The sequence below is a fragment of the Sorex araneus genome, chromosome 3 (assembly GCF_027595985.1).
Source record: "Sorex araneus isolate mSorAra2 chromosome 3, mSorAra2.pri, whole genome shotgun sequence".
Lineage (NCBI taxonomy): Eukaryota > Metazoa > Chordata > Mammalia > Eulipotyphla > Soricidae > Sorex > Sorex araneus.
Genome location: NC_073304.1, coordinates 229778045 through 229796003, shown reverse-complemented (window position 1 = coordinate 229796003; position 17959 = coordinate 229778045). Strand labels below are relative to the sequence as shown.

Genomic DNA, 17959 nt, shown 5'->3' with positions numbered 1-17959 from the left:
TGCTTTTTGGGTCACACCCAGCGATGCACAGGGGTTACTTCTGGCTCTGCACTCAGGAATTACTCCTGGCAGTGCTCGGGGGACCCTATGGGATGCTGGGAATCGAACCTGGGTTGGCCACGTGCAAGGCAAACGTCCTCCCTGCTGTGCTATCGCTCCAGCCCCTGAGTTAGCAATACTTGCAGTTGTTTGGATGAACACAGTAAGAGACAGAGATCCCGACACTTAATTCTCTGGGCTCTGAGAGCAAGCAAGGCTTTTACCGTAAATCCCTGACTGTCCTCAAGCCAGTTAAGCCTGTCCTTCCCCACGGCGGACCTGTCTCTTAAGTCATAACAGCTTGCATCAAGACCATGCATTTATGCTTTCTAGACTGTCCCATTTCGAAGCCGGGTACTTGCCCCCAGTCCATGCCAGTCCCCATGGTGGGCCCTTTTGGGGTGTTAGGAACAATAGCAACTGAAGCCTGAGTCAAGTAATTATGACATATGTCCAGTAGGTATATTTCAGAGTCAATCAACTCCCAGATATTAGGAGCATGGTATTAATGGCCTTTCTGTGTTTAACCAAGGAGCATTGCTCTATAGTAAAATATAAAAAGGCTATAGGGGAAATAGAAAAGCAGGTACAAATAGACAGCACTTCAAATACAAAGCCAGTACAAATACAAAGTTCAGAATTGCCAGAAAGGTTTGGCTTATAAGTCATCAAGGCTGACTTGGGGAACTGAGGCCATGAGAGGTAAAACACAAAGGAAAGGTTAAAGATAAACTTTAAATTAGGGATGCTAGCAAGGGCAGGATAAGCTTCTCTGGGAGTAGAAAAAGGGACAATTCACCCGTGAAGCCTAAAACACTTAGGGTTAGTATCCAACAGGATGAGCATAGGTTTATAGATTTTCACTATAGCACTGTGACACTGTCGTCCCGTTGTTCATTGATTTGCTCAACTGGGCACCAGTAACGTCTCCATTGTGAGCCTTGTTGTTACTGCTTTTGGCATATTGAATATGCCAGGGGTAGCTTGCCAGGCTCTGCCGTGCGGGCGGGATACTCTCGGTAGCTTGCCGGGCTCTCCACGAGGAACAGAGGTATCGAGCCCGGGTCACACATATTATTATTCATTTTATGTTTTTCAAATAGGGGCCTCACCCAACTGTAGTGTGGGATATGTTTGGGGGCCACTGCCAGGTCAGAGATACAGGCATGAGGGTTCCATGCTGGAGACCACGACATAGCTTCAGGGATCAAACGAGGGGTTTGGCTTACTTTAATTTCCAGGCACTATGGATTATTTTAAATTGAATGGCAGAGCTTAATTTGTATACTAGATTGTTACGTTGTAGATTAAAATATGGAAGTACAATGATTTGCATGGTTCAGATCACTGTTTAAGCATGTGTCTTTCTGGGGTCAGTAACTATCACCTTTACTTTCGTGTGAACCATGCCCGGGAGATGTGCCGTGGAATCTCCCTGACGCCTTCTTCAGAGGCTTTGAGAGTCTGTTAGAAGTTATTAGGATGACAGGAAGTTATTCTCAGTTCCGTTGTTCTGTTGTTCTCTGACTGTCTTTTAGGAAATCACAGACATCGTGTTTCGAATTGAGCTGTACTTTCAAGCAGCTTTACTTGGAATCATTGTTACTGCTATGCCACCATACTTTGCCATGGAAAATGCAGAGAATCATAAGGTAATGACTCAGTTTCAGAAAAACATTGCAAGATAGAGTTTGCTAATAATAAATCTCATATAAAGAGCGACATATCTTTGAAGAGTGAAGGTTATTATTTTTTCAGGTTTCAGGAGCAAGTAAGTATAAATTACACTTATTATACAACAAAGTGTATTATTTGAGGTCTTTCCACATGCGTTATATCCTTTTATTCCTATTACATTGTAAGTTTAGTTACCCAGTTTAAGATATCAGGACATTAAGAATGGGGGTGTTTATATGACACACTTGAGTTGATTCATTTAAATAACCGACCTAGGAATCGAGTTGTGATCATTATGTTCTTAATTGGCATGGGAAATTACCTCTTAACTTTTTAGATAACACATTCTATTTTTAAGGCACTTGATTTTTTTTGTGTGTGTGACATGAAAAAGCATTTTCATTAAGTATAGAAAATTATTATCCTCATCAGAACCCGACCTGATGAGAACCTGATGTTTACGTGCTTCATTTTATAAGAGATTGTTGAGGGGCTGGAACAGTAGCACAGCGGGGAGGGCGTTTGCCTTGCACGCGGCCAACCTGGGTTCGATTCCCCGCATCCCATAGGGCTCCCAAGTACTGCTGGGGTAGTTCCTGAGTGCAGAGCCAGGAGCAACCTCTGAGCATCCCTGGGTGTGACCCAAAAAGAAAAAAAAAAAAGGAAGTTGTTGAACTTTTTGCTGAATTGGATATACAGTTTTACTTTCTCACCAACAATCTCTGAGCAAGTAACATGGATTATGTTAAAAAAAAAATTATTTGGCTTGGTTTATGTTTCAGTACTTTAGGAAGTTGTCCACTTTTATCATATCTTTCCATTTTTCTATTCTCACTGCTAGTTCTTTTACATACATGTACTTAATATAGTAAATGACAGAAATTGACTGAGTAAAATTGTTAGATAACTGTATGTATAAAAGCTTTTAAAATTTTCAAGTTAAATAGTGAGCATGAAAATAAAATTATGGCCATTTTATTATGCATACCCAGAGAATGCTATTTACTTATGGTGGAAATGACAACTTTTATGCACTTTATAAAGCTTTTAAATATATTAGCAAATGTTTCACACATGAGCTAAAAGCCCTACATAAATCCAGGAAGGATTAGCAGTTTCTTAGTGCCTTTATAAAGGATACTTTTAAAACCTGAGAATATTTTTTCTGTTTAAACATGTTTCTTATTTCCAGATTTTGAGATACATTATTTTAACTACTTACCATTTGTACCACTGTAATCCCATGATACTTTTCATTTTAGTTTAGAATTTCTTACTACATTGCTTTAGTTTGATTTAAGAAAATTTGTTGAAGTTGTTACGCTCAGAAGTAATGAGATGCATTTATATTTAATGGAATTTATATTTAGTTTTCATAGCAGCTTTTATTATCCACAAGACTGTAATATGATGCAAGAAGTATCGTTTGTTTATGTGAAGTTGAGAGTTCTATAATAATTTGCTAGAGTTCTTTGTCAATTGCCATCATTTTCCCTCCCATTTTCCTTTTTTAGATAAAAGCCTATACTCAACTAAAACTTTCAGGTCTTTTACCATCTGCATATTGGATTGGACAAGCTATTGTCGATATTCCTTTATTTTTCCTTGTTCTTATTTTGATGCTAGCAAGTTTATTTGCATTTCATTATGGATTATATTTTTATGCTCCAGATTCCCTTTCTGTGGTAAGTTAATATCTGTTCTACTTAGACTATTTATGAACAGAATGTTATTTATTTATTTAGTTAGTTTTATTGAATCACCGTGAGATACAGTTACAAAGCTTTCATGTTTGAGTTTCAGTTATACAATTATCAAACACCCGTCCCTTCACCGGTGCACATTTTCCATTTTCCACCACCAGTGTCCCCAGCATACCTCACCCCTCCCCCGTCTCTGTGGCAGACACTTTCCTTTTTATTCTCTAGATAAGCTCCTTTGACACATAATTTAAAACATAGCTTAAAATTCTAAGGAAAGGTATTATTTGCATCTATATTTACTTAGATAAGCCCTTTCCATTTTAATGATTTATATTAGGAAAATGGAAAAACAACTAGGTGATATTGGGTTTGCTAATAATCAGCTTAGCAATGTTTTCTACAGACCACACTGAACTTACATGTTCATTTTTGCCTTGCAAATTGGCAAAATTTTTTCTATAAAAATGTTCAAAGTCAAGTCGATCAAGAAAAGTAAAATTGTAACTAGCTAGTGAAAGTGATAAGAGCATCTTACTTGTAAGAAATAACTACAAATGGTATTTTATTTAAATGACAATTGGGATTATTTTGACTTTTGGTAAAAATAGGGATTTTACTGGAAAAAACCCAAGTGCCCTAGAACAGATGACTGGTTGAAGAAACTATGGTACATCTATATAATGGAATACTATGCAGCTGTTAGAAAAAAGGAAATCATGAACTTTGCATATAAGTGGATCGGCATGGAAAGTATCATGCTAAGTGAAATGAGTCAGAAAGAGAGAGACAGACATAGAAAGATTGCACTCATCTGTGGAATATAGAATAACAGAATAGAAGACTAACACCCAAGAACAGAAGAATAGTAGAAATAAGTACCAGGAGGTTGACTCCGTGGTTTGGAGGCTGGCCTCACATTCTGGGGAGAGGGCAACTCAGAGAAGGGATCACCAAGTATAATGTGGTCGGAGGCCATGCGGGGGAAGGGTGATGCGGGCTGAATGTAGACTAGAGACTGAACACAGTGGCCCTCAACATCTCTATTATGAACCACAACACCTAATTAGAGAGAGAGAACAAAGGGGAATACCCTGCCTCAGTGGCAGGGTAGGGTGAGGGGAGATGGGATTGGGGAGGGTAGGAGGGATGCTGGGTTTACCGGTGGTAGAGAATGGGCACTGGTGAAGGGATGGGTTCTCGAACTTTGTATGAGGGAAACATGAGCACAAAAATGTATAAATCTGTAATTGTACCCTCACGGTGATTCACTAATTAAAAATAAATAAATTAAAATAAATAAATAAATAAATTTAGCAAACATGGAAAAAAATAGGGATTTTATTGACTTAAGATCATTGTGGTTAGTAATTCAGATAAATAATGCTTACAGTTTTTTAAGTATTTTTTTGAGCAATAAAATTTGAAGAGAATTATTTCTTAGTATTTTAAGTATTTCCAATGTTTTGTATCACATCTTTTGCTAACTATTAAAAATTGATTCATTTTTTCACAGGTGTTTTGCTTAATTGGTTATGTTCCCTCAGTTATTTTGTTTACATATATTGCTTCCTTCTCTTTTAAAAAAATTTTAAATACCAAAGAATTTTGGTCATTCATCTATTCTGTGGTAAGTTACCTTTTATTTTATGCCAACTTTTTATAGAAGTTTATCTGAAAGTCATGAGCTCTTTCATAATTATACTAAAAATGTTTCTGTGTCTTTTGAGTACAGACATTAGATAGCTGACTGTGTGTGAATATGTATGTGTGGTGTGCATATGGTGTGTGGTATGTGTCTATGTGGTATGTGTGTGGTGTGGCATGTGTGGTGTTTGTGTATGGTATTTGAGTGGTATGTGTGATTTGTATGTGGGCAATGTGTGTCTCTGTGTGTGTGTATGTGTGTGTGTGTGTGTGTGTGTCTTCTGCATCATCCATTCCAGGAGGAGATAATATAGAGAATTTTTAACAGCTGCATGACAAGACTATCAACTACAAATTAGATCAGCATCCTGATGCTTTTTGGCTGTCATTTCTGGTTCCATGTTTCACTTAGAGAAAAACATAATGAATACTGAGGAATAAAATCAGTAATCTTTGCACTCATTTGTGGGATATAAAAAAAAACACAATATGAGACGAATACCCGAGTAGAAACAAGGGCCAGGAGGAGTGGCCCATGGTTGGAAGCCTGCCTCGGGTGCTGGGGAGAGGACAGTGGGTTAGAGAAGGGAGAGAAAAATAGTTGGAAATGAGCACTCTGGATAAGAGCTGTGTGCCAACAATCGGTCAAGGAACAAACAGGATCAGCTCTTGTTATCCCACATGCCAGAGTATCACAGCTTGTCCTGGGTCCATCCAATCCCTCACCAGAACCCTGTTCTCGGAGTGCCAGGAGCGAAGGGCAGCTGAGACTTAAGTCAGGTAACTGTGGCTGTCCAGGAGTAAGTCTGATTTTGGGGGAGTTAACTCCCATGTTACATGGCGTAGCATCAACTGTCTTCCTGTGTCTGTACAAAAAGGACATTGCTAAATAGACCGTGCCAGTGATATAAAGAAAGAGAAGAGCAATTTAGGATTGTCAGTGCCTGATGGAATTGGGTGTGCCTCAGTTGCACTGTTGTGAGAGTGGCTCAGTAAACCCTCAGCTCCCTTCGGGAGGAGCAAGGACAACCCAGTGTGACCCAACATCCTCTCAGTATCCGTATTGGAAACCCCCAAAGAGAGAGAGAGACAGACAGACCGACAGACAGACAGTGAGAGAGAGAGAGAGAGACAGGCAGGCAGTGAGAGAGAGAGAGAGAGAGAGAGAGAGAGTTAAGAGAGCACTGCCTTAGAGACAGGCTGGGGGGAGGAGTGGCGGGAGGGAAACTGGGGACATTGGTGGTGGGAAATCGTATGACTGAAACTCAACTGTGAACAGCTTTGTGACTGTGTATCTCACAGTGATTCAATAATAAAAAAAATTAAATAGAAGCAAATTGGTAGTAGTTTCTAGGAAACTCCTAAACACTTTTTTCCCCCTTTCTTTAGTTAGCACTGGCTTGCATTGCAGTCACAGAAATAACTTTCTTTATGGACCACACGGCTACAACTGTTCTTCATGCTACCTTTTGCATATTCATTCCGATCTATCCGCTTCTGGGCTGTCTGATTTCTTTCATAAAGGTAGGTCTTTTTGTATTTAAATAGTATAAATTCTTCCTAATTTGAGATCTTAATTCTTGTACTAAGACTAGTTAAAAAAAAGAAAAAAAAGCAAACCATTTAGCTGCTAGGGTTTGATTTGAATACTACGAACACAGCCATTTATTTGTGTCTTAGTCTTAAGGGAGAAGAATTATGTTCTTCTCTGTTACTCAAAATGAATTCTAAATTCTAAGTATCATTTGACTTCACTCAATGTTTGATTTGGAGGAGCTTTTCAAGGACTAAATAATGTAATGTACTAGGAAGGGCATTAAAGAAAATGAAGAATAGTGGATTTGGGGCTGGAGAGATGGTATAGCGGGTTTGATCCCAGGCGTCCCATATGCTCCCCTAAGCCTACAAGGAGACATTTCTAAATACAGAGCCAGGAATAACCCCTAGGAAATTTCCAGAGTGTGCCTCTTCCACCAAAAAAAAGTAGTAGATTTTTTTTTTTATAAGAAAAGATAAAATAGTTTGGTTTTATTAAGTCTGGATATGGAAAGGAATTTTCATGCGACTAGAAAAATAATGTTATTGTTTAGGATGGTTCTAGTCACCCACCTCTGTTATGCTTTAGTTTAAATATTCAATTTATACATCCAAAGATAAAAAAAATAGTTGGGAATAGGATATAATAACTAATTTATTTATGGAGAATAGTTTTTTGCTGAGTCAAATGCATTTCTCTCATTTCCATTCAAATGTGTCCCCGCATTGTAGCTAAAGGGAAATTACTACTAATAGCACTCTTGATTTTTAATGTGTGGAGTTCTTTTGTCCCTGCAAAGCAATTCTGACACTAGCAAGAGCCCCAGAGCTGAAGCACTGAGTGTCTAATGAAGCGCAAGACTGCCCCGTGCTTCTGATGCTGTTTGGAAATAGTGGGCCCCTAGGATACCCGCACTTCCCTCCGACTAGGCTGCAGTCCAGTGCTCAGTGACCCCATTCTCAGATTCCGTGATTAGCTGCGATGGGACTTCTAAGTGCCAGGCTGGCTTATTAGAAGAGTTAACGATACCAGGGGGCAAACCCAGAAGGGCTCCGAGTGTTGGAGCTTTGGGAGTCCCCTGGAGTTTGAAGCGTGTCCTCACCTCCCCGCACTGGATGCAGTTACCATCTGGTGAAGCTCTCCCCACTCTGCACTGGATGCAGTTACCATCTGGGGAAGCTCTCCCCACTCTGCACTGGATGCAGTTACCATCGGGTGAAGCTCTCCCCACTCTGCACTGGATGCAGTTACCATGTGGTGAAGCTCTCCCCACTCTGCACTGGATGCAGTTACCATCTGGTGAAGCTCTCCCCACTCTGCACTGGATGCAGTTACCATCTGGGGAAGCTCTCCCCACTCTGCTGAAATGTGTCTGGAAACTCTGTTAGTTCCCCAAACCCTGAATAAACCCTTCCTGGGGGCAGTAGATAGGGCTGAAAGTTCCAGCCCCCTGGAACCCCTTGACCGGATCGTGGTTCCTCCAGTAACCAGCCCCCATCGTCTGCGAGTCACGTCACAAATGCAAACTCAGCTGTGATCTGAAGGGACTTATCTTAAATCATGAAAGATACCCCAGTCATTCCCGTCACTCAGGAATTCCAAGAGCGTTAGAAATTCTATGCCAGGAATAAAGGATCAAACATATCTCACAATACCAGCCGCATACACATTTTCAAACATGTTTTTGTTTTGTTTTAGATTTCTTGGGAGAATATTCAAAGAACTGAGGACCCCAGTAAGGCTTGGGCCAGAATTGTTGTGGCAGTTATAACGGTAAGATTTTTTTTCTTTTTAAGTGTGCTCGCATGTTACTTTAAGAGTCATTTGGTTGCTTTTAGATTTCTGGGGTTTTTGTTTGTTTGCTTGTTGTTGTTGTTGTTGTTGTTTATCCTAATGCATATGAGTGAAGTTGCGTAGGGACTGGAGTTTGTACGGTGGAGAAGGTCCTTACCTTGCACGCAGCAGACCCGTGCTGTATCTCAGTATCCCCATTCCCCCAGCAGCAGCGAGGAGGGATCCCCCAGAGCCAGGAGGAGTCCCGAATTCTGTAGGGTGTGGCCCAAACACACACACACACACACACACACACACACACACACACACACACACACACCAAACATGAAAAACCCCCCAACCATGAAGGCACATGAAATTAAAATATGTTCATTCATGGAGCTAATGTGCATTTTGGTGGTCATACCTTTTATTTATTGAACATGGCAATTTTTTAGTAACTTGGTTTTTTTTCTTTTCACTAACAATTTTATTTAATAGTAATTGTGAATTTCTTAGAAGTAAAAATAAAAGTTTTTTTTTAAAAAAATTGGATGAAGTTGAAAACCAGTAAATAACGCAGAGGATTCAAGACATTCGAGGATTTAGACTGGATCGATATAGCACAGCGGGTACGACATTTGCCTTGCACGGGGCTGACCCGGGTTCGATTCCTCCATCCCTCTTGGAGAGCCCGGCAAGCTACCGAGAGTATCCTGCCCACACGGCAGAGCCTGGCAAGCTACCTGTGGCGTATTCCATATGCCAAAAACAGTAACAAAAAGCCTAATAATCGAAACGTTACTGGTGCCTGCTATAGCAAATGGATGAACAAGGGGAGGACAGTGCAGTGCTGCAGTTTTGTTTTGGGAGGGTGGGGAAGCAGCCCCCTAGGCTAGGGATGCAGACTAATCCCCCCACCCCAGGGCCCCCCTGAGCACTGCTGGCAGACACCCTCCCCCCCTCTCTGCCTGGGTTTGTAGGACCAATTTATTCTTAACTTACTTGACAAACAAAAAATGTTGTGATTCGTTTTGTTTTTGTCTTCTCTCGAGGGCAGGAAACCCGCTGTATGTGGCCTTCAGTCTGGTGGTATTTAAAAAATGGATATTGAACTGTTCGTGTGTTTTCTTTTAGCCTTATATACAGTGTGTGCTATGGATTTTCATTTTACAATACTATGAGAAAAAATATGGAGGCAGATTAATAAGAAAGGATCCCTTTTTCAGGTCAGTTCTCTCTTTTTTTTTTCAAGTTTCAATATTTTTAAGTATGTTGACAGAGTTGTGTAGTCATCACCATAATCTAAATTTTAGATCATTTCCATCAATGCCAAAGGAACCTTGTTATTATTTCCCTATATTCCTCCCCTGACCCCCCCCCCCAACCCTGTACGACACTAATATACTTAAAAAAATTAAAGTCCTTATCAAGATTTTCAAAGTGTGAGCATTTATATAAATGGAATTATGTACTATATAGTCTTTTGGGTTGTGTGGACTTATGTGCATGTGATTTTTGAAGACAAGCATCCTTAGTGCAGCTATAGGGGAGCAAATATAATTTTCCTTTGATCATTCTGAGTTCTTGGCTAAGATACTTTACAATAAAAATCTTTAATAGAAAAAAATGTTTAATGGGAGAAAATTGGCATAAGGTTGGTGATCTTTATACTTTCTGGATATGCTATATCTATTCATATAATATTATATATGTTCTTCCTATATACTTGGGGGCAGGCCAGTTCAGGAGGAAAACCACATGATTTTATAGAAATTTAAGGCTTTGCTTGCCCCATTGGAGAGAGAGAATGAGGGAGAGAATGAGATGGAGAGAGAGAATGAGAGAGAGAGAGCCTTACACAAAAACCTTTCCTAAGTAATGTAAATGTGTCTTACAAACGAGTGACTTATATGGGCTTTCTAAAAGTTTTCTCGGTCTGCTGCTTCTTTCAAAAAAAACAACAGCTTAGGCACATGCACTTCTCAAGCACGTGTCTGCCTGGTCCGTGTGTCTGAGCATCTGGGCACACCTGGCCCAGCCTCCCCTCTTGAGATGGGTACCCGCTTGATGTCACCACTGGGGTGGGCACCGGAGCTCTCTCCGCACTCTGGGGAAGCGTTATTCTCTCTGTCTCTCTGTCTCTCTTTGTCTCTGTCTCTCTCCCTCTCCCTTGTTCCCCCCCAACCCCGCCTTCCTCAGAGCTTCCAAATAAAACCTGTTTTTACTTAAAAGAAAAAAAAAACTAGTTCAGAATAATCTTTGCATGAAAGATGCAGATTTGGGGGTGGTTTAGACTGTTCCTCTTCATAGTTCGTAGTGGCATTTCATTCCCAGTTTTCCTCCCGAGTAATATTATTGTATGGCTGTATCGCAAAGACTGTCAACTTGAGTAAAAAAAAAAAAAAAGCTTTTAGTTATTTCAGCAACACAATGGTTTTACTGAGATGACCGCCAAGAGGGTTTGACAAGTGCGCGTCTCATAGGGAACAGATGCTAGAAGGCAGACGCTGTCCCCGTCAGCCCCTGGGCCTCCTTCCTTCTGCGGGTACGGGATACAGCATTCCCTTCTGTCAGACGTGCTAGGCGTAGCGCCCTTCTAGTGGTTGTGAAGAGATGTCTTACTGTTTTCTTTTGCATTTCCCTGGTAATGCATGATGGCGAATGTCTTTTCATTGTTTTCTTCTCTGTCTCCATATAGATATTTGTATCTGTATATATATTCACACATACCATATTTATATGTATATATTCACACATATATGTAAAATATATTTACATATGTATTTAATATATATTAAATATATTTACATATATAGGTATGTGTGTATGTTTACATATATACACATATTGTATGTGTATATGTGTGTACATATATTTTTTGGTAGATGTCAGTTTAAATTCTTTTCCCACTAAAAAGAAATTACATTGGCTTCAGAAGCTGAGTTACAGATTCAGAATGAAATCTCTCATCAGATAGTTGACTTGGAAAATATTTTCTCCAAATCTGCATTTTCTATTTAAAGGTTATTTTAAATTTCAGGAAGAAGTAACTTTATTGAATTGTAGCTATTTGTATGAAATGGGTTCTGAGTTTTTAAAGTCTTACATTTAAGAAAAATCACTTGCAGAATTTTGACATATAGAAGCATCAGGAAAGCGTCAATAAACGTGTAAGAGTTCTGGGGGCTGAAGCAATAGCACAGCGGGGAGGGCGTTTGCCTTGCACGCGGCCGACCAGGGTTCGATTCCCAGCATCCCATATGGTCCCCTGAGCACCGCCAGGAGTAATTCCTGAGTGCAGAGCCAGGAGGTAACCCCTGTGCATTGCCGGGTGTGACCCCAAAAGCAAAAAAAACAAAAACGTGTAAGAGTTCTTCCTCGCTGTGTGCTCCTCACATCATAGAGAACATTGCCTTGGGTGTCTCTGCTTCCTCCTTGCCTGCCTTAGGGGGTGGTTCAGCATTCATCCCTCAGTTTCTGAATTTCTCTGGCACTGTTAGCACTGTCTTCTCGTTGTTCATTGATTTGTTTGAATGGGCACCATTAACGTTTCCATTTTGATACAATCTGTTGTGGCTGTTTTGGGCATATTGAATACGCCACGGGGAGCTTGCCAGGCTCTGCCATGCGGGCGGGATACTCTTGCTAGCTTGCCGGGTTCTCCAAGAGGGACCGAGGAATTGAACCCGGGTCAGCCTCGTGCAAGGCAAACGCCCTACCCGCTGTGCTATCGCTCCAGTCTGAATTTCTCTAAATCAGAATTTTTTGTCTGTTCCACTGGATCCATGTTTTTGCATCAGTACTATTCATGCGCTTACGATCTGTGCAATCTGTAACTGTATAATCTTGAACTCTAACGGTAATCTTATTTTTCCATCTTTCTTGTTAGTCCCCTGGGACTTTTCTCCCGCATTTTATGACCCTGAGTTTTCTTTTCAACTGCGTTTTATGACCCTGGGATTTCTTTTCGCCTGCGTTTTATGAGCCTGAGTTTTTTCCCCGTTCTCTCAAATGCATTAGCTAATGCCTACCTTTATTTTCTTCTCTAACCAGCCTTTCCACATGGTTAATCACTTTTTGAGGCTTTCAGGCTTTCAGCAGCCCCATTTTCTGTACTGCTTTGCACTGTCCACTAAAAAAAAAAATGGAAATATAATTATAAGTGGCAAGCTACCTGTGGCGTATTCTATATGTCAAAAACAGTAACAACAAGTCTCACAATGAAGACGTTACTGGTGCCCGCTCGAGCAAATCGATGAACAGCAGGATGACAGTGACAGTGATAATTATAAGCAGGAGAAAAATAACATGAAGTATATAGTTTAATGACATTTATCCCGAATATGAATTGAGCTTTTTTTTTAACGCTATTTGGTAATCCTGTCTCATTATTCCATTTGGTATGTTCCTATCTCTTTTATAAAAATAAAATAATTTGTTTAAGTACTGAGGTTTACAGTGTTGCTCCTAGTACAGTTGTTATGGACTGTGGATATTCTGACACAATCCCACCACCAACGTAACCTTCTCTCCACCGTTGTCCCCGTTTTCCTGCCCCCACCCCGAGCCTGCCTCCTTCGCAGGCGCAGTTTATTTTATATTGCCTGTTACAATGAAATGGCTACGGGATTATAAAAAAAAAAATACTCCAGTAAAAGAAAATTTGTGAAAACTGTTGTCTCACCACGGGATCGTTAAATCCTTGTCTGAGGACTAATTAAACTGGTTCTTGCTAGTTAGGCCTTCTGTGTGACTGGGTTTTTGTTGTTGTTGAGTTTAGTTGGCTCCTGCGTTACTTCCCCGTCTAATTTGGTGTACTCCTGCTGGACTTGGAACGCTGTGGAATGCGGCAGCAAGGTTGAGACTTTAGGGTTGGAGTACCTGAAATTTTTCACAGATTGGTGTCTCTGCGATTATTATTATTATTAGTGAAGCAATGCATGGAGCTGATAGCATGGCTGCCAGGGCCCATCTCCCTTGATTGATTTATTTTATTGAATCACCATGTGGAAAGTTACAAAGCTTTCAGGTTTAAGTCTCAGTTATACAATGCTCGAACACCCATCCCTTCACCAGTGCACATGCTCCACCACCAAGAATCACAGTATAGCCCCCCCTGCCCCCCCCACATCCCCAGCCCCCCACCCCACCTGTGTAGCTGATAAATTTCACTTTACTTTCTCTTTACTTTGATTACATTCCGTATTTCAACACAAAACTCACTATTATTGTTTGGAGTTTCTCCCGCTTAAAGTCGGACCTGCTGAAAAGGAAGCATTTGATAATTTGTTTCCCATTGCTGCATCTCCCTTGATTTAAATAGTTATCCTAAGCTGTCTCTGTAGCCCTCACGCTTCCAAACTTACCTTACCTCAACTTGTTCCTGCTTCTTAGTAGAAGGCCTTGCCATCTCAGAAAACAAACTATTATAAATTATGCACACTTATTCACATCTTCTGGGCTGGAGCGATAGCACAGCAGGTAGGGCATTTGCCTTGCACGTGGCCCACCGGGGTTCGATTCTTCCATTCCTCTAGGAGAGCCCGGCAAGCTACCGAGAGTATCCCGCCCACGCGCCTGGCGAGGCCTAGCAAGCTCCCCGTGGTGAATTTGATATGCCAAAAACAGTAACCAGAAGTCTCACAATGAAACTATTACTGGTGCCCACTCGAGCAAATCAATAAACAACAGGATGACAGTGCTCCAGTGCTATTCACATCTTCCATCAATTTTGACTTTTCCTAGTCCCAGAAGAACTTCTGCAGCTATTCAAAATCGTCATTGACTTTGTCTAGTTAGGGATATTATTCAGTCAGTTTCCTTTCTCACTCTGTAGCTTTCCCTTTGGGGCCTTTCTGGGGTAGAGAAAGTCACATTAATCCAAAGCCAGACCCATCAGCATTATTTTGAGATTTGTTCATCTCTATCTCCGTTTCCTTCCTGTATCTTCTTCCTTCCATAGCCCAGAGTTTCTCTCTCTGCCCTTTTGCATCTGATCTGTTGGGGGAGCTCATTTATACGCAGACTGTAAGTTCTTTGAGGCAATGATTCATATTTAAAAAAAAATACAAAAAATTTTGTATCTTTGCATGAAAACGCTGCCTGACATAAACTGGTCATAAAAATATTCTTAAACTGGTTGAAAGGTTGCCACAGTATACGGGGTTGGGGTGGGGGTGGGGGTGGAGGGCAGTTAGGCTAGAAGAGGGTCCACTATAATAGCTAGAAATGGTCACTCTGGACAAGAACTAAATGTTGAAAGTCAGTAAAGGGATATACCTGATAACCTTTCACTATTTGTATAACAAACCGTAATGCCTAAAAGGAAAGAGAGGGGCTGGACTGATAGTACAGCAGGGAGGGTGTTTGCCTTGTACTCAGCCGACCCGGGTTAGATCCCCAGCATCCCATAGGGTCCCCCGAGCACCGCCAGGAGTAATTCCTGAGTTGCAGGGCGAGGAGTAATCCCTGAGCATCGCCAGGTATGACTTAAAAAGCAAAAAAAATAAAAATAAAAAAATAAGCCAAAAGGAAAGAGAGAGGGAGGGAAGGAAGGAGAAAGACAGAGATGTAGACAGAGGGACAGAGAGAGATAGAGAGAAAGAGAGAGAGAAAGAGAGAGAGAAAGAGTAAGAGAGAGAGAGAGAGAGCAGGCAGGAGGGAAACTGGGAACAGGGGACATTGGTGATGGAAAAGTGTGCTCTGGTGAAGGGATAGGTATTAGAACATTGTATTCCTGAAACCCCATCATGGACAACTTTGTTATTGTATATTTCACTGTGATCCAATTTAAAAAATTAATAAGATTTAAAAAATAGACTTGAATAAAAGAATGGTTTTAGATTATGTATCTCAACCGTGTCAATAAATTAAACACAGCTCTCATATTCACCTCTAAAACTCTAGGTCCCATATTTGGCATCTTTTTCAGTCTTTGCTCAGTGTGGTGTTTACATTTCTTACAATCTTAATTGTTCGAAACTCTTAATTGTTTGAAAAACTTTGTGTGTTTAGGGCCCTGTCAACAAAACCCAAAACTAGGAAGTTTCCAGACCCTCCAATCAATGAAGATGAGGATGAAGATGTCAAAGCAGAAAGACTGAAGGTGAAGGAGCTGATGAGTTGCCAGTGCTGTGAAGAGGTAATCCAGACGGTATTGTCGAGTGAAGTGTGCAAAGGGGACAGTCCCCACAGGACTGAGCAGAATGGTTAGCGGCCCATTCTGCAGTGAAGGAAGGTGAGAACTGGGCTGCGGTGTAGTGAGGAAAGGATCACCACAAGATGATCGAAATAAAACTTGATCGGACTCATTCAATAAAATGCAAAATAAACAAATGTACAAAGAGCAGTCTCCCACTTACAGGTGTGAAACCAGACACCATTTTCTAAGAACAATCAATTGAAAAAAAATATTTCTTTGGGAAAAAAATCATTTTAGTTCACTTTCATTTTTTGGTTTTGGCTTTTGGGTCATACCCAGCAATGATCAGGGCTTACTCATGGTTCTGCACTCAGGAATCACTTCTAGTGGTGATCGGGGACCAAATCTGGGTGCTGAGGATTGAATCTGGGTTGGCCGGGTGTAAGGCAAGCAACATGCCCCCTGCACTATCTCTCCACTATCCCCCTCTTTTTTGTAGACACTTATTTTTTCTTTAATTACTATGAGATTGTTACAAAGCTTTCATGTTTGAGTTTCAGTCATACAATGATTGAACACCCATCCCTCCACCAGTACACATTATCTACCACCAATATTCCAGTATCCATCTCCCCTCCATCCCACCCCTCCCCCTGCCTCTATGGCAACAATTTCCCTCTTACTCTCTCTCTACCTTTGGGCATTACAGTTTGCAATACAGATACTTAGGGGCCATCATATTTTGTCCGTTATGTACTTTCAGCACACATCTCTCATCCTGAACGATCTCTCCAACCACTATTGGCTTAGTGATCTCTTCTCTGTCCTAATTGCCTTCTCCTCCAGCTCATGAGACAGGCAGTCAACTGTGGAGCAGTCCTCCTGGCCTTTGTGTCTACTTCCTTGGGTGTCAGTCTCATGTTATTTTATATGCCACAAATGAATACAGTCATTCTATGTCTGTCCCTCTCTTTCTGATTCATTTCACTTAGCATGATACGCTCCATGTCCATCCACTTATAAGCAAATTTCATGACTTCATCTTTCCTAACAGCTGCATAGTATTCCATTGTGTAGATGTACCAAAGTTTCTTTAACCAGCATCTGTTCTCGGACACTTGGGTTGGTTTCAGATTCTGGCTATTGTGAACAGTGCTGCAATGAACATATAGTTGCAGATGTCATTTCTACTGTGCTTTTTAGCACCCCCGGATATATTCCTAGAAGTGGTATTTCGGGGTTATATTTCTAGTTTTTGAAGGAATGCCCATATTGTTTACCAGAAAGGCTGGACCAGTCGGCATTCCTACCAACAATGATAGTTTCTATCTCCCCACATCCGTGCCAGCACTGGTTGTTCTTGTTCTTTTTGATGTGTGACAATCTCTGTGGTGTGAGAAGACATGTCATTGTTGTTTTGATTTGCATCTTCCTGATGACTAGTGATGTGGAGTATTTTTTTCAAATGCCTTTTAGCCATATATATTTCTTTTTTTGAGGAAACTTCTGTTCATTTCTTCTCCCCATTTTTTGATGGGGTTGGGTTTTTTTTTTCTTTTACAGTTCTACTAATGTCTCATATATCCTGGATATTAACCCCTTATCTAATGGGTATTGGGTAAATAATTTTTCCCACTCCGTGGGTTCTCTCTGTTTTGGTCACTGTTTCTTTTGAGATACAGGAGATTCTTAGTTTAATGTAGTCCATTTGTTTATGTTTTTTTTCCACTTGCTTTGACCACTTACTTTTAAATTAGCCATTACTTCAGTCACAAGTGAATTTGCTTTACTAGCAAATTAATTATCATGGTGATGACTTGTATGTAGCCTATTATTTCATGATAGGTATCTACCTTATAATTCGTTGTTTTTATTTCCTTACTAGAAACCTGCCATTATGGTCAACAATTTGCATAAAGAGTTTGATGACAAGAAAGATTTTCTTACAAGAAAAGTGAAGAAAGTGGCTACTAAATACGTCTCTTTCTGTGTGAAAAAAGGCTAGTGTTTAATTACTTTTTTTTTTTAAAAAAATCACTTCCAAAAGATTAATTTGCAGCGCAACTTAGTATATGATGATTTTTTTTCCCCTTTCTACTCTTTTAGGAGAGATCTTGGGGCTCTTGGGTCCAAACGGTGCGGGCAAAAGCACAATGATCAACATTCTGGTGGGTGATATCCAACCAACCTCAGGCCAGGTATCATCTGCAGGGGTGTGGGATTAACTATGATTTACGTTTTTAATGAAAATAAATGTATTATGACCCGTTGGGCTTTGGATGCTTAAACGTTTTTAGTGTTAGCGTTTTAATGCAGTTTGGTCAAAGTCTGGTTACTTGGGTGATCTGTGAAAAATGATGCCCATGGTTAGATTTCCGGCCACATACGCAAGCACCCATATAAGTATACTTATATAATTACTGTGTGTGAGGGGGATTTGTT

At 40.6% G+C, this 17959-nt stretch overlaps 1 protein-coding gene across 4 annotated transcripts in view; it reads left to right on the top strand.

Moving 5' to 3' along the window:
• The window catches only part of ABCA5 (ATP binding cassette subfamily A member 5), a 98652-nt gene that overhangs the window by 66619 nt on the left and 14074 nt on the right, over positions 1 to 17959 (top strand). For all 4 annotated transcript variants that reach the window (XM_055133603.1, XM_055133604.1, XM_055133605.1 and 1 more), the window contains 9 exons: positions 1578 to 1691; positions 3231 to 3401; positions 4933 to 5046; positions 6453 to 6587; positions 8299 to 8373; positions 9511 to 9602; positions 15391 to 15517; positions 17403 to 17517; positions 17624 to 17715. In XM_055133603.1, coding sequence (XP_054989578.1) covers positions 1578 to 1691; positions 3231 to 3401; positions 4933 to 5046; positions 6453 to 6587; positions 8299 to 8373; positions 9511 to 9602; positions 15391 to 15517; positions 17403 to 17517; positions 17624 to 17715 — 1035 coding nt within the window. The remainder of the gene's footprint in view (positions 1 to 1577; positions 1692 to 3230; positions 3402 to 4932; positions 5047 to 6452; positions 6588 to 8298; positions 8374 to 9510; positions 9603 to 15390; positions 15518 to 17402; positions 17518 to 17623; positions 17716 to 17959) is intronic.